The sequence below is a fragment of the Siphateles boraxobius genome, unplaced genomic scaffold (assembly GCF_051911475.1).
Source record: "Siphateles boraxobius isolate OS27281-9 unplaced genomic scaffold, OSU_SipBor_1 12, whole genome shotgun sequence".
In the NCBI taxonomy this organism is placed as follows: Eukaryota; Metazoa; Chordata; class Actinopteri; order Cypriniformes; family Leuciscidae; genus Siphateles; species Siphateles boraxobius.
This window is the reverse complement of record NW_027508722.1, coordinates 16378680-16395302: the sequence shown is the minus strand read 5'-3', so window position 1 is coordinate 16395302 and position 16623 is coordinate 16378680. Positions and strand designations below refer to the sequence as shown.

General features: G+C 49.5%; 1 protein-coding gene across 1 annotated transcript in view; it reads right to left on the bottom strand.

The window, feature by feature from the left end:
• The window catches only part of cyp21a2 (cytochrome P450, family 21, subfamily A, polypeptide 2), a 35358-nt gene that overhangs the window by 13972 nt on the left and 4763 nt on the right, over positions 1–16623 (bottom strand). Inside the window, exons 9-10 of the mRNA XM_077209227.1 lie at positions 16180–16293; positions 15729–15895 (exon numbers count right to left, since the gene is read on the bottom strand). Coding sequence (XP_077065342.1) covers positions 15729–15895; positions 16180–16293 — 281 coding nt within the window. The remainder of the gene's footprint in view (positions 1–15728; positions 15896–16179; positions 16294–16623) is intronic.

Here is a 16623-nt window from a genome sequence, read left to right as displayed (position 1 = left end):
CCGCACATCATGACCTCATCGAAGGTAAGTCGGTGGGGAAGCACGACCTGGTCATCAGGTTCCTGAGAGGAGCGAGGAGACTAAATCCTCCTCGTCCTCCTCTCGTTCCCTCTTGGGACCTCTCAGTGGTTCTAACTGCCCTGAAGAGTGCTCCCTTTGAGCCCCTGCAATCAGTCGAGCTTAAGTTCCTGTCTATGAAGACAGCGCTCCTGGTTGCACTGGCCTCCATCAAGAGGGTTGGGGACCTGCACGCATTCTCCGTTGACGAAGCGTGCCTGGAATTTGGGCCGGCTTCCTCTCACGTGATCCTGAGACCCCGGCCTGGATACGTGCCCAAGGTTCCTACCACTCCCTTTCGGGACCAGGTGGTGAACCTGCAAGCGCTGCCCTTGGAGGAGGCAGACCCAGCCTTGGCACTGCTCTGTCCAGTACGCGCTCTCCGCGCCTATGTAGACAGAACGCAGTGTTTCAGGGCCTCAGACCAGCTCTTTGTCTGTTATGGTGGGAAGCTGAAGGGAAAGGCTCTCTCCAAGCAAAGGTTGTCTCACTGGATAGTGGACACCATTGCTTTGGCTTACCAGCAGCAAGGTCGACCATGCCCCCTTGGTGTGACTGCCCACTCCACCCGGAGTGTGGCGTCCTCTTGGGCTCTAGCGCATGGCGCCTCGCTAACAGACATCTGCAGAGCTGCAGGCTGGGCGACACCTAACACATTCGCCAGATTCTATAATCTCCGAGTGGAGCCTGTGTCCTCTCGTGTACTCGCTTCAACCAGCTAGTACCGGACCCGCTCAGGTGTCTTCGCTTGCTCGCCATTCCACTCCACGGACTGGATACGTGCGATATTTTCCTCAGGTGAGCTTCTCCGAAAGCCCTGAGCTCCTCCAGCACTCCTGACGTCGGCGCCAGTGTCTATTGCCTGCGCGTCGGCTAGGTGCCTCCCGTGTGCATGGTCCCTCCTCTGAGCGACCCCCACATGTGTATTTCCACTGTAAGCCTCTCTGAGCGTGTGTCTTTCCCTTGGCAAGCCACCTTGCCACCCCTGGGGTTGAAATATTCCACCTGCGGCTGGACACCCCAGTGTTTTCCATATGCTTCCTTCGGGTCATATGTGTATTCTCTAAGTCCCCCCCCTCCGGGCTGGCATTAATTGCATACTTCCCCTAAGCTTGGGATATGCTTCCCAGTGTACCTTGGTATTCCTGTGATAAAATGAGTCCTTTGTCCAGGCTGACAGGGATCTCGATTTACGCAGGGCACTGGAAGACAGCTGAGAAGGTGGCGTGATTAGACTGGTAACCCCATTCGTCGTCATCCGACGTAACTCGGAGTGACAACGAAAGGGAACGTCTACGGTTACGTATGTAACCCTCGTTCCCTGAGTAGGGAACGGAGACGTTACGTCTGCCTGCCACTTTCCGCTGTACCGCGGGGATCGCCTGAGCTCAGTCTTGGCTCCTCAGTGTAGAAACATATCTGCTTGCTGCCGGCTTCCTCCTTTTATACCCACGAGGTGGGGCGGAGTTATGCCATGCAAATTCCGCAGACCCATGGCATTTCCTTGCCATTGGCTCGTTTTGTAATATTCGAAGTTGATAGGCTTTCTAAGCGAAACCCCATTCGTCGTCATCCGACGTAACGTCTCCGTTCCCTACTCAGGGAACGAGGGTTACATACGTAACCGTAGACGATTTCAGACTTGGAGTATGAGAGAACAGTCATTTTGAGAAAACGGGCTTTAAAGATTTAGCATCAGCCAATGAGATTGCGCATTTAGAGTAAAATCCCCCCTTTTATTTTCACGATTGGTTGGTGATAAAAAGGAAATGACCATATTTGGATCCGACAGCATTGTTCAGGAGAGAGAGAACTTTCTAACGGTGTGTGTGATGACAGGGTGCAGATCACGATCGCGGAGCAGCGGGATGATTTATAACGACAACTTTTGACGAATTTATGAGAAATCTACAGACGCAAACAGACAAAGTGTAGTAAAATAAAGACCTAAATGTGTATTTTGGACTTTTTTTCACCACAAGTCTGAAAGAAGACATGTTATTGAAGACAAATATCCCAAAATCTCAAAATTGACCAGTGAAAAAAACGTCTCGGGTTACGTATGTAACCCTTGTTCCCTGAGAAAGGGAACGAGACACTGCGTCGGTGACGACACTAGGGGAACGCCCTTCAGCGTAGCACGTCTGAATTTATGAATGAAACCGAATCCAATCCTATTGGCGTTGCGTGATGACGTAGCGTGTGACGGCATAAGCGGATGTGTTCAAAAGCACGCCGGCACACAGAAAATGTCAGCTTTTGCTATGAAGCAAGTGCTCCAAGCAGGGTGAGGTGTGGCGAACCGACGCAGTGTCTCGTTCCCTTTCTCAGGGAACAAGGGTTACATACGTAACCCGAGACGTTCCCTTTTGAGGGAACTCGAACTGCGTCGGTGACGACACTAGGGGAACGAGATACCCACTGTGCCACAACGAACCCCGCTCATCCTAGTGTGAAGCTGTCTTCAGGCACAACTTAGGAAAAAAGCACTCGTGCACCGGGTGTAGAGGGAAGGTCCAGACTGTAAAACCTCATGAATGTGTGCGGAGTGGCCCAGCCAGCCGCCTCACATATGTCATGTATGGAAACCCCTGAAAGGAGGGCTCTAGAGGACGCCATGCCTCTGGTGGAGTGAGCCCTCACGGCCATAGGTGAAGGCAAATTGCGCACCTGATAGGCCAGGGAAATAGTCTGAACGATCCAGTTGCTGATGGTCTGCTTAGAGGCGGGAAGCCCCTTCTTGGGAGACCCAAAACACACCAGCAACTGGTCCGACTTCCGGCATGAGGAGGACCTCTGGATGTAATACTGAAGTGCTCTGACAGGGCAGAGCAGATGAAGTCTCTCCTCATCCGCCGTCACATGAGGCGGAGGATGAAATGCCTGCAGAACCAAAGGCCGTGCCACATTAGATGGCACCTTGGGCAAATAGCCAGGCCTGGGGTGAAGGATGGCCTTAATGTTGCCGGGAGCAAACTCCAAGCACTCATTGGAAATAGAGAGCGCCTGGAGATCTCCTACCCTCCTCAGAGAAGTAATAGCCAACAAAAAGACCACCTTAAATGAAAGGTTCTTGGCCTCAGCCGACTCCAATGGTTCGAAAGGGGCCTCGGCCAGCCCTTCGAGCACCACTGCCAGGTCCCAAGAGGGAACCCTGGTGCGAGTCGCAGGTCTCATCCTCCAGGCTCCACGGAGGAAACGTACGACCAGGTGATGCCTCCCCAGAGGACCATCACTCAGAGGAGCGTGGAAAGCCGCAATGGCAGCCACATAAACCTTGAGTGTGGACGGGGTAAGCCCGGCAGAAAAGCGGTCTTGGAGAAACTCCAGTACAGAAGCCACTGGGCAGTTAACTGGGTCCAAATCACGCTCTCTGAACCAAATGGAAAATACATTCCACTTAAGGCTGTATAACTTCCTTGTGGAGGGAGCTCTGGAAGTGAGTATAGTTTCAACCACCTCTGCTGACAGGCCGGCTTCTAGGTACTGTGCCCCCTCAGGGGCCAGACCCACAGTTTCCACAGCTCGGGCCGAGGGTGGAGAACTGAGCCCCCCGCCTGAGACAACAGGTCCCTCCTCAGAGGGATCTGCCATGGCGGGCCTGCCAGAAGCAAGATGATGTCCGAGAACCATACTCGGGCCGGCCAAAACGGGGCTACTAATAGTAGGCTGACTCCGTCCTGACGGACCCTCTCCAGAACTGCTGGGAGCAGAGCGATTGGGGGAAAGGCGTACAGACGCAGCCTCGGCCACGTCTGCACAATGGCATCCAACCCCAGCGGGGCTGGATGTGCGAGGGAGAACCACAGTGGACAGTGTGTCGTCTCTCGAGACGCAAATAGGTCCACTTCCACTGGGCCAAACCTCTCGCATATTAACTCCACCACCTCGGGGTGGAGTCTCCAATCCCCGGGCCTCAGCCCCTGCCTCGACAGCATGTCTGCTCCCTGGTTCTGGTCCCCCGGGACATACATCGCCCTGAGAGACGACAGTCTCCGCTGGGACCACAGGAGGATCTGATGCGCCAGTCTGCACAGAGGGCGCGACCTCAGACCCCCCTGATGATTTAAGTAAGATACCACCGACATATTGTCGGATCTTACTAGGACATGGCGACCATGGAGGTCTGGCAAAAAGCTCCTCAGAGCCCGGAACACCGCCAACATTTCTAGGCAATTTATGTGCCAAGAGGAATGTTGGTCCTGCCAGAGACCTCTCGTAAAACGGCCGTCCATGACCGCGCCCCAGCCCGTGAGGGAGGCGTCTGTCGAAATAGATATCCGGTGACACAACGCTCCCAGCCTGGTACCCTGGGACAAGAACCAAGGCTTCTTCCAAATTGATAGGGAACGAAGGCCTCTGCGCGTAACCCTTATCAAGCGGAATGGATTTCCCCTCGAGGAAAACCCCTTGGCTCTTAACCACCACTGCAGGGCTCTCATGTGCAGCAGGCCAGAAGGTATCACGCTGGACGCTGCTGCCATTAGACCCAACACTCTCTGAAAGTGTTTGACAGTGACCGCCTGGCCTAGCTTTATCCTGGACACTGAGGTCAGGATAGACTCGATCCGAGCAGGAGACAATTGTGCCTGCATCGTGACTGAGTCCCACACCACTCCCAGGAACGTGGTCTCTGGGCTGGTGTCAACACGCTCTTCTTCGTGTTGAGTCTCAACCCCAGGCTCTGGATGTGGGCGAGGACGACATCTCGATGCCGAATCGCCAACTCTCTCGACTGTGCCAGTATTAACCAGTCGTCGATGTAATTGAGAACCCTGATGCCCTCGAGCCTCAGGGGTGCTAGAGCTGCATCCATACACTTGGTAAAGGTGCGAGGGGAGAGTGCTAGGCCAAACGGAAGAACCCGATATTGGTAAGCTTCGCCCCCGAAAGCAAACCTTAGGAACCTCCTGTGAGATGGAAGGATGGAGATGTGGAAGTAGGCGTCTTTTAGATCTATCGTGACAAACCAATCCTCGGATTGGATTTGACTCACGATAATGGGAATAGTGAGCATTTTGAACCTGAATCTCCTTAGAGACCGATTCAGATGCCTCAGATCTAAAATTGGACGCAACCCTCCATCCTAGTGGGGGAACACGCTCTATGGCCCCTTTTTCTAGCAGCGAGTTGACTTCCTGTCCCAACACCAGACCCTGCTCTGGGCGCACCAACGTCCAGACCACCCCGTTGAATTTTGGTGGGCGGACCTGGAACTGTAGTCTGTACCCAATTTCCACAGTGCGCAGGACCCATGGAGAAATATTCGTGAGGTTTTGCCATGCCTCTGCGAAATTCACCAAGGGAACCAGCCCCTCGGGGCTGGTGTCCAGTGTTTTGTGTAAGCCCTTGGCGGCACCCTGAAGCGGAAGACCGGCAGGGGAAAACCGACAACGACCCACAGTGTGCGAGCGCGAACGCTGTCTGATTGCAAGCCTTTGGGGCAGAGAAGACAGCGTGTGCTCGCTGGAAGCTGGCGCGTCCCGATGCGTCAGAGACGGCGGGATACTGACGCCAGCTTCCTGAGGGCCCGACGAGAGAGGGGACCTCGGTCGCTCTCTCTCGGGGGGGGGGGGGGGGGCGGCCCTTAGAAGTCCCACAGGAGTTAGGACCTCTTTCCCTTCACCTTCCTGGACTGGATGACGGTCCTCAGATCCGTCCTTCCAGAAGGCTGTGGGTGAGAGCGCTGCCTAGGGTCCCAAGCTGCTTGAGGGGGACCTCTAGAAGCGACACTCCCTCTTTGGCCTTGGCGATAGGAGCTGGATGACGGCTGTGGCTGTTTTGACCCTCTAGCAGCCGACTTCCTAGACCTCGACCGGCGAGGGAGATATTGCCTAAACGCTTCACTCTGCTTCTTAGTGTCCTGAAATCTGTCGACGACAGCATTAACCGCCTCGCCGAACAGACCAGAGGTACAAATGGGTGCATCAAGAAGAAAAGCCCTGTCCTTCTCCTTGATGCCAGAGAGATTAAGCCACAGATGCCTCTCCGTGGTCACCAGAGCTGACATGGAGCGGCCGATGGCGCGGGCCGTCTCCTTGGTAACCCGGAGAGAGAAGTCTGTGGCCTTACGAAGCTCGGCAATATCCTCCATAGTAGGACCCTCGCCCTGGTCCATGTCTTTTAAGAGGTCGGCCTGGTACGCCTGCAGAATGGCCATCGTGTGCAGGCTCGCACCAGCCCGACCTGCCGCCATATAGGCCCTGCCCACCAACGCAGATGTAGTGCAACATGGCTTGGAGGGCAGCGCCGGTGTCTTAAGGGACGATGCAAGATCGGGTGAAAGGTAACTTGCTAGAGCTTCCTCAACCCGAGGCATCGTCCCATAACCGTTCTCTCTAACCCCCATAATGTCACTATAGTTCAACATCGGGCGGTTAGACAGGCGCGCTGAAAAGGGCCTGTTCCAGGATTTACACAACTCGTTGTGTAAATCCGGGAAGAACGGTAGAGACCGGCGTGGAGGATGTGCGCGGTGCTGCAGGAAGCGCTCGTCGAGTTTACTTCTGACTCGCTCTTCCTGCCTCTCCTGTGGCCAACTAATATGCAGTTTAGTCACAGCCCGTGTCACCACCTCCAAAAGCTCATTATAACTGGGCGCAGTTTGTGTGTGTGTGTGTGCTTCATGCAGATCCCCCTCCACGACGCTGAGCACATCTAATTCCTCAGAATCAGACAGCTGCAGCACTGGGTCTGCATCCCGAATGGGAGAAGCCGCGGAGCGGGCTCCCAAACGGGGGATAGGGGAATCTGAGCTTTCAGATGAGGATTGGGAAAGTGCCTCGGCAGTCCCGATCCCCTCTGAAAGCTCCCTTTGCGAACCCCACGATCTAAGCCGCCGCACCGCCTCGGCAGATGCGGGACCTGAACCGCGGGGAGCGCGCATCTGGCCATCCTCAGAAAATAAAGCCAGACGGGAACGCAGCACTCTCATAGAAAGAGAATCACAGTGGCCACAAGCAGCCCCCTCGAGAGCTGCTTGGGCGTGCTGCATTCCTAAACAAGCCACACACATCTCGTGTGTGTCCCCAGCCGTGATAAAGCGAGGGCACGGGAACACACAATTTTTAAACTGCTCACTCATTCTCACAATAAATCAGAACTGAGACAAACAACACCAAATAGGACAAACTGATTTCACCACAACACAGAGCGCTTGCTGAATAGCAAAAAGCTGACATTTTCTGTGTGCCGGCGTGCTTTTGTACACATCCGCTTATGCCGTCACACGCTACGTCATCACGCAACGCCAATAGGATTGGATTCGGTTTCATTCATAAATTCAGACGTGCTACGCTGAAGGGCGTTCCCCTAGTGTCGTCACAGACGCAGTTCGAGTTCCCTCGAAAGGGAACCCAATGTTTTTGCCTGCCGTGTCTTGCCTTAATTCAAATAAAACATGAATCTGTCACAAATCAGAACGACACAAACAGGTAAAGTCAACAAGAGGTTTATTTAAATGCACTCGGGGACAGATACGGCAGGTGAGTAGTAGGTTTGAAGTCAGATGATTATATGGATTGTAGCGTTATGGTTGATAAAGTATCTGATGCAGGGTGTAGAAGATGTGGTCGAAGGCTGATGGAGGACTTGCTGAAGACGGACCGGACTGGAGAGGAAGGCGGGATCGAGGTAGCAGAGTTTCTTGGTGAGAGTCAGGTCGTCGTGTGGAATGATGAGACCAGACAACTGTGAATTTGAACTGATGTGGCTTTTAAGCTGTGGGTGAAGTGAATGCGGATTGCAGACAGGTGGTGATGACAGGTGCGGATGATTAGAATTCAGGTGAGGCTGAACGAGTGGGTGGAGTGAAGAAGTCTGGCGCTTAAACTGGTGTATCCGTGACAGTACCCCCCAACGGCCAGCTCCTGATGGCGGAATGGTCCGACAACGGGGACGACCATGACCTCTTGGCGCTGGACGATTGGGATGTTCAGAGTGGAACTCCTGTAGGAGAGTGGGGTCCAGAATATAGAATATATCAGATATCCACTCGGTGAACCCAGCACCTTTCTTCAGGACCGAATCCCTCCCAATCAACAAAGTTTTCCAGGTGGCCGCCCCGTCGTCGGGAGTCTAGGATGTCGTGGACCCGGTAGATGTTTTCGTCCTCGGGGTCCACAGGAGGAGGAGGTACGTCCTCAGCACCAGACACTGGGGAAGAAGGAGTGAGAGGATAAGTGTACGGTTTGAGTAGGGACACGTGAAATGAAGGTGAGATACGGTAGTGAGCAGGGAATGACAACCGGTAGGTGACCTCGTTGATCTGCCTCTGTATGGCGAACGTACCGATGTACCTGGGACTCAGCTTACGACAGGGCTGTCGGAGACGGATGTCCCTGGTGGAGAGCCAGACCATTTGTCCCGGTTGGTATAGAGGCGTAGCAGATCGTCTTGCGTCGGCCTGGCTCTTGTGTCTCCGAACAGCCCTTTGCAGATGGACATGTGCTGAGTCCCAGACCCTCTCGCTCACCTGGAACCAGTGGTGGACTGCTGGAACATCGGAAGGCTCTCCTGACCAGGGAAACAGGGGCGGCTGAAAGCTGAGTATGCACTGGAAGGGCGTGAGTCCTGTGGTGGATTGCTGGAGAGAGTTTTGTGCATACTCGGCCCAGGGAAGGTAACGCTCCAGCAGTCCTGATGATCGTGGCAATATGACCGCAGGTATCTCCAAATCTCCTGTATTTTCCGCTCAGTCTGGCCGTTGGACTGTGGATGGTAACCAGAGGTTAAAGTGACTGAAACCCCCAAGAGGTTGAAGAAGGCCTTCCAGACACGGGAAATGAACTGAGGTCCACAGTCAGACACAATGTCTTCAGGTATGCCGAAGTGACGGAATATTTGATTGAAGAGTGTTTCAGCGGTTTCGAAGGCAGTGGGTAGACCAGGTAGAGGGATGAGTAGAGGGCCTGGCCAGGAAGATGGCGCCGGTGTATGTGGCATGCCGTCTGACGTGTCTGCTTCTCTGTGCTATATGTGTGTTTTTATCTGTATCAAACTGCTACTCGCTTCTGGTTTATGATCGCCAGTTACTTCTGGATATTCGAGACTCTTTTGTGGCCACATTTAACCCAGAGTCAAAAAGCTCTGTGGCTGGATCACAATCCTGCTCTCCAAACTCTACCTGGGATATTCCAGAATATCTGCACAGTTGGCCTAATGGGGTTCCCCGCAGAAAGCGCCGCAGGAGACGCGGAAAGCTCGGAGGGGTTGCTGTCAAACTGAAACTGACGCTACTCGCCGACCGGTCGTCCAGCTTCGTCTCCATGACGACGTGGAATCTAGGCGTTGGCCGATGTGCTGGTTGGCGTTTGATCGATCCACCCGTTCGCTGGCTTCGGAACATTCTCCCGGATTCTACTTCGACGATCCCCTGCTACCCTCCTGTCCGTGTTCATCGTGGTGGAGCTACTCTAGATAATCTTCATTTTTTGAATAGAGTCCTCTCTCCCGCGATCTCTGACTCGGTATCACCTTCCAGGATGGCTCTGATTAATGCTCGGTCGCTAGTCAATAAGACGTTCATTTTAAATGACTTTTTCACTACCCACGCACTGGATTTTATGTGCATCACAGAAACTTGGATGAAGGTTGGTGATTTAAGTCCTTTTGCTGAGTTGATTCCGGAAGGCTGCACATTCTTTAACTCTCCCCGCTCTTCTAGACGCGGAGGTGGTCTAGCGGTAATTTTAAAAAAACGCTTTAGTAGCTACTGTCACTCTGTCCCGTCTACATTCTACAGTAGCTTTGAAGTACAGCTGTTGCGACTGGAATTTGACGATCCTATTTTGTTAGCGCTGGTGTATCGCTCCCCTCACTTAGTGAAAGATTTTAAAAGTGAATTTACTGCTTTTAAGGGCGAATGTGTAACTAATTACAGCAATATTCTTTTATTAGGGGATTTTAATATTCATGTGTGCTGTCAGTCAAAGCCTCTAACAATGGAGTTTTTAAATCTCATTGACTCATTTAACATGGTTCAGTGGGTGAAAGATCCCACACATATTCATGGACATACTCTGGACCTGGTACTCTCTCATGGCGTTTGCATTACTGATGTTCAGGTTTTTAACACTCTGATCTCTGATCACATGCCTGTACTGTTTTCTATGTCCCTTCCTCCTACAAGATCGCAAATTTCATCTATTGCACAATGGACTCCTTTTCTCCCTGTTTCCAAGAGGAATTCACTAACTCTTTTAATGAGGTGTGTCTGTCTCTGTCCCTGGAGTCACCCTTACCCGACTTGGATGCTGAAGAACATCTTAGTCTGTTTAATACTGTATGCTCTGAGGTTTTAAATACCACTGCTCCTTTAAAAGCTAAGAAGTCAAAACCTAAGACTGAACCATGGCTCAATGATACCATCCACTCTCTGAGACGAACGTGTAGAAGAGCAGAACGTAAATGGAAAAGTGATAAGCTACAAATCTCTTATGAAATATTGAAAAACTCCCTCAGTGCTTTTCAGAAAGCTATGAGATTTGCTAAGTCAAAGTATTTTTCTAATTTAATTTTAAAAAATCATCATATTTCAAAAGCCTTATTTTCTGTGTTAAAGTCTGCTCTCAATCCTCCTATAGTTGTGATTTCAAATCCTTCAGTTTCATTATGTGAAGGTTTCTCAAGGTTTTTCTGTGAGAAGATCACCCCTCTAAGATCTCAGTTGCAATCATCTGCTAATGTCTCTCCTGAACTGAGTTGTTCTTCACCCATATGGAGTGTGTTTGACCCTGTTTCTCTTCTATCTCTCAGAGAAATTGTTGATCATTTGAAACCTTCCTTCTGCTCTCTTGATGTTCCCCCTTCGCGTATCTTGAAACAAACTTTTGATTCGGTTGGAACATGTTTGGTGTCTCTTATGAATAAATTCTTGAGCACAGGGACTATCCCTGATACACTAAAACAAGCTACAGTTACACCTTTGCTCAAGAAACCTTCAATTGATGTTAGGGATTTTAATGATTTTCGACCTATTTCTACCCTTCCTTTTATTACAAAAGCATTGGAGAAAACGGTTCTCAATCAACTCCAATCTCATCTTAGCGCAAATCAAATTCTTGAAACTTTCCAGTCTGGTTTTAAGCCTCTGCACAGCACAGAGTCTGCTCTTTTAAGGGTTTCTAATGATATACTGTTAGCAACCGATGCTGGCGACTCTGTGATCCTAATACTGTTAGACTTAACCTCTGCCTTTGATACAGTTGATCATAAAACTCTATTATCCCGACTAGAATGCTCTGTGGGCATCCAGGGAACTGTCCTCAGCTGGTTTAGATCTTATCTAACAAATAGAAGTTTCTCTGTTAAACTGGGTAATTTTTCTTCCTCGCCAGCTCAACTCTCCTGTGGAGTGCCACAGGGGTCTGTTCTCGCACCCATTCTTTTTTCCATATATTTACTTCCTCTGGGCTCCATTTTCAGAAAGCATGGCGTATCATTTCACTGCTATGCAGATGATACACAAATTCATTTCCCTCTGAAACGCAACAAAGATACTGCTCTAAAATATCTTTTTGCATGCATAGAGGAAGTAAAAATGTGGTTTTCTCAAAACTTCTTATTTATGAATGAATCCAAGACCGAGGTTATAGTCTTTGGCCCCCATGACAACTATAATAGCAGCAACATTGATCTGGACTATGTTGATCCAAAGTCATCTTGCATTAAGAACCTAGGTGTTCTCTGGGATCAAAACCTGAAATTTGAAAAACAAATCAATGCGGTGATTAGTTCTTGCTTTTTTCAGTTACGTCTTCTCTCTAAAATTAAATCCTCCCTTTCTGAGAAAACACTAGAGATTGCAATCCATGCGCTCATTACATCGCGGTTGGACTATTGCAACTCTCTCTACTTTGGCGTACCCAAACAGTCTATTGCGCGTCTCCAATTAGTACAGAATGCTGCTGCAAAGTTCCTCAAAAGAAAACGCAAATTTGATCATGTTTCACCTATCTTAAAATCTCTGCATTGGCTACCTGTGCATTTTAGAATCGAGTTTAAAATTCTTTTATTTGTCTTTAAATCCGTAAATAATCTGGCACCGAGCTATTTGTCTGAGCTACTCTGTCCACACAACCCCACACGAAACCTGAGGTCTGGTGATCAGAGACTTCTGTCTGTCCCCAGATCTCGGTTAAAGAATAGAGGGGACAGAGCCTTTGCTGTTGCTGGCCCTAGGCTGTGGAACAGTCTTCCGGTTTACATCAGAGCTGCTCAATCTGTAACTGTTTTTAAATCCTCTCTTAAAACCTATTTTTTTTCTTTAGCTTTTAATTCATTGTGAGCTTCTGTCATGAATGTGTGGTTTGTCTTTGTTATTTATCTTGTGTATTGTTCAGCACTTTGGTCAGCCCTGTTTGCTGTTTTTAAATGTGCTATATAAATAAATACAAACTTGAAACTTGAAACTTGATGAGTTTACAGGCTTTAGAGAATCGATCAATTACAACCAGGATGCATGTATGGGAATCTGAAGAAGGTAAGTCGGTTATGAAGTCCACGCCGAGAAGACACCAAGGCCTTGTGGGCACTGGAAGTGGTACTAGCTTTCCCTCTGGTAGGCGACGAGGAACCTTGGCCATGGCACAGACTGAGCAGCCCCTCACGTACTGGGAGACATCCTGGGTCATATCGGGCCACCAGTAGCGTTGTTGGATGAGCGAGAGGGTTTGTTGGCTGCCTGGGTGTCCAGAGCCCGGAGATGTATGGACTGAGTCCATGAGGGATAGACGCAGACGAGTGGGAACGTAGGTCCGTCCCTCAGGACCTCCCGGCGGAGCAGGTTCTGATCGTGTGGCATTGGCGATGTGGTCATCTAGGCTCCACTGTATGGGACTGACAACCAAGGCTGGAGGGAGTATGGGTTCCAGGTTGGAGGTGATGGTATCTGGTTGGTATAGACGGGAAAGAGAGTCGGCCTTGATGTTCTTGTCTCCTGGGCGGTAGATAACCTTGAAATTGAATTGGGTGAAGAATAGTGACCAGCGGGCTTGACGGGTGTTGAGTCTCTTTGCATCTCTGAGGTATTCTAGATTGCGGTGATCGGTGATGACGTCGAATGGATGTTTTGCTCCATCCAGCCAGTGTCTACACTCCTCCAGGGTGAGTTTAATAGCCAGCAGTTCTCGGTTGCCGATGTCATAGTTCTGCTCCGCCAGGAACAGCTTTTTGGAGAAGAAGGCACATGGATGGAGTCGGAGTGGTGTACCCCGGTGGTGGAGGCGTCCACCTCGACGAGAAACGGAAGATCAGGATTGGGATGGACTAGGGTAGGAACGGAACTGAAGGAGGCTTTGAGCTTCTCGAAGGCAAGGGTGGCCCAGGACAGAGACTTGGCCCCTTTCTTTAGAAGTGAAGTGATAGGTGCACTGATTTGACTGAATCCTTTGATGAAACGGCGATAAAAGTTTGCGAAGCCCAGGAAACGTTGTAACTCTTTAGTATTGGTGGGTTGTGGCCAGTTGGAGACAGCTTCCAGCTTCCTCTGGTCCATTGTGAAGCCGTGTGGAGTGATCACATAACCAAGGAAGTGGATGGTTTCCTGATGAAACTCACACTTCTCTAACTTCAGATAGAGTTGATGATCTCGTAGACGCTGGAGAACAGATTGGATAGATTGGACTTGGTGCTCGGATAGGTTGGCTGAGTTTATGAGAATATCATCAATGTAGATGATGACGAATTGATGTAGGTAGTCTCGGAATCTCTTGTTCATGAACCCTTGGAAGATCGTGGGAGCGTTGGACAGTCTGAAGGGTATAACCCTATATTCATAGTGGCCTGCTGGGGTAATGAACGCCGTCTTCCATTCATCACCCTTTCTGATTCAAATTAAATTGTAGGCACTGCGAAGGTCAAGTTTTGTGAAGACGCGAGCACCACAGAGTTGTTCCAAAGTTGCTGGGACTAGAGGAAGGGGATAACGGAATTTGACATTGGAGTTGTTGAGAGTCCGGTAGTCAATACAGGGGTGCAAGCCTCCCTCCTTCTTGCCAACGAAGAAGAAGCTGGAAGCGGCAGGGGACGTGGATGGCCGGATGTAATCCTGATGGAGTGCCTCCTCGATGTACTCCTCCATGGCCTTCTGCTCCGGGATGGACAGTGGGTAAATTTTACCACGCGGGAGCACCACCACAGGCAGCAGGTCGATCGCACAGTCCCATGGCCGATGAGGTGGAAGCTTGGTAGCCAGCTGCTTGTCGAAGACATCCTGGAACGCCCGGTAAGGGACTGGTACCTCAGGGAGTTTGTCGGTAGGCGGACTTTCGACAGAAGTGGATCCAATGGAGATATCAGGAACCGAAGTGGATGATGAACGAGGAACCTTCTTGACGGAGTGCAGGAAGCGATTGAAGCAATCATCTCCCCATTGCAATATCTCACCTGAGGACCAGTGGATGTTGGGAGAGTGGAGTTCCAGCCACGGGCATCCCAGGATGATCTCTGAGGTAGAGCCCTCCAGCACCAGAAACGTAATGTCCTCCTCATGAAGACAGCCGATCTTCATGGAAACGATGGGACTGCTATCACCGATCCGCCCACGACCGAGCGGTTTCCCCAGGATGGATTGCTCACGGAGAGTCTGAGGAATGGTTTTTTTACAGGTCTGAAGTCTTTTCAGAGTCGATAGGGAAATGAATTTGCCCGCGGAACCAGAATCAATTAGCGCTTGCGCTGGAAGAGATCGTTGTTGATAAGTGAGGATAACTGGAGTATTTTTCATTGGTGAAATGGGACAATGGAGACGGACTGTACTCAACGCTGGTCGTTCTGTCACAAATCAGAACGACACAAACAGGTAAAGTCAACAAGAGGTTTATTTTTAAGCTGTGGGTGAAGTGAATGCGGATTGCAGACAGGTGGTGATGACAGGAGCGAGTGATTAGAATTCGGGTGAGGCTGAACGAGTGGGCGGAGTGAAGAAGTCTGGCGTTAGGCACACAGAAGTGTTGTGTCAACTACTGTGTGCCTAATGATGATGATATAACGCTTTTAAATGCATGATGATAAAAAATTCATATAATTTTAATGAATTAAATATGTATTAAATTACAATTAGGTTTTTAGTGTAATCTTAAATGCAGTTTTTTTACGACCTGCAGTGTCTAGCACTTTGCTGTTTTCTGCAGTTAAGCACATTTCACAAACAATGCAGTCCTACTGTAACTTTACTAGCGATATAACACCAAATATAGAACATTTATTCACAAGACCAATCCGCTAATAATCCACATGAAACTGATTAACTTAAGCTGTAACTGACTGTCATAAAAACTGCGTGCACTGATGTCACTGCTATTACACGATAGGCTGAGTTGCCTCATGTGATCCAAGTTAGCCGTTATGCTTTCTCCAATGGTAAGAGATACAGACCCTCTCATCTCCCTAATATAAGACCATCTCTGGTGTTGCTTCACTGCCATTCACAAATCCTCCTGTGGCCTCATGGGATACTAAAGTGTCCATTGTATGCACACTTCAGAATCTCCCCGGGAAGTAGTATGTCATCCAGGTACATTTTGCCTACTCTTTTTTGACTACTGTGAATTCAGACATAATTCTTTTGTCACATACTAGTTTTCGCTATTGTATACCTAGCAATGAAGTATGCGATTTTGGATGCAGCCTAATTGTGAGTAATCACAGGACTGATCTCACTTGATGCTCACCTGCTGTTTCGTATGGCTCTGTGAGGCACAGCTAGGGGAGCTGCAGGTCGTAGTCTCAACATCTCATTGATCAGTGCACACAGATATGGCAGTTTGTGACGGTCGCTGTACTGAGGGTACCGCACATCCAGCACACCACACAGCTCCTCGTACACTTTATTCTGAACCTGGACGGCGAGAGAATGAAAATACTTTGTGCTGAATGTTTGTTTATAGACCTGTAGATCAGGGGTTTCCAATCCTGCTCCTGGATGACCACTTCAGAGTTTAGTTGCAACCCAAGTTAAATACACCTGAACCTAGATAATCAAGGTCTTCAGGATAACTGGAAACGTCCAGGCAGGTATGTTAGGGCAAGTTGGAGCTAAACTCTGTAGGCCATTGACCCTCCAGGACCACGATTGCTTGTAGATAGAAGACATTTAAATAGGGTTCAGAAAACAATAGGTACCTCAGGCCTATGTAACAGGAAGGCCACAGTCCAATTGAGCAAGGCAGCAGTAGTTTCTGTCCCTCCAATTAGCAGATCCACTATAGTCATGTGCACATGAGTGTTTGTCAGAGTCTATATAGGAGACAACAATATTTTGGTTAACAATATTGGATTCATTATAGTAAAAAAATTTTTGCCCCCATGCCAAACTCCTGATTGTGCAAATTTCAATTGAAATGACTGGATTTTGTCTGCAAAATTTAAAAATGTGACCGCACCTCTAGATGTCTGTTTGTTTGTTATTCTTTTCAACATTTTATAAGAACAAAAGAAGCTAACAACTCAGTTTGTCTTTTATAGATTAAATAATTATACATTAAACAAATATTTCCCCCCCAGGACATTCAAACATGATGCTATGCCTGTTTGTCATTCAATAGCAAAATATACCATTTATTTTTC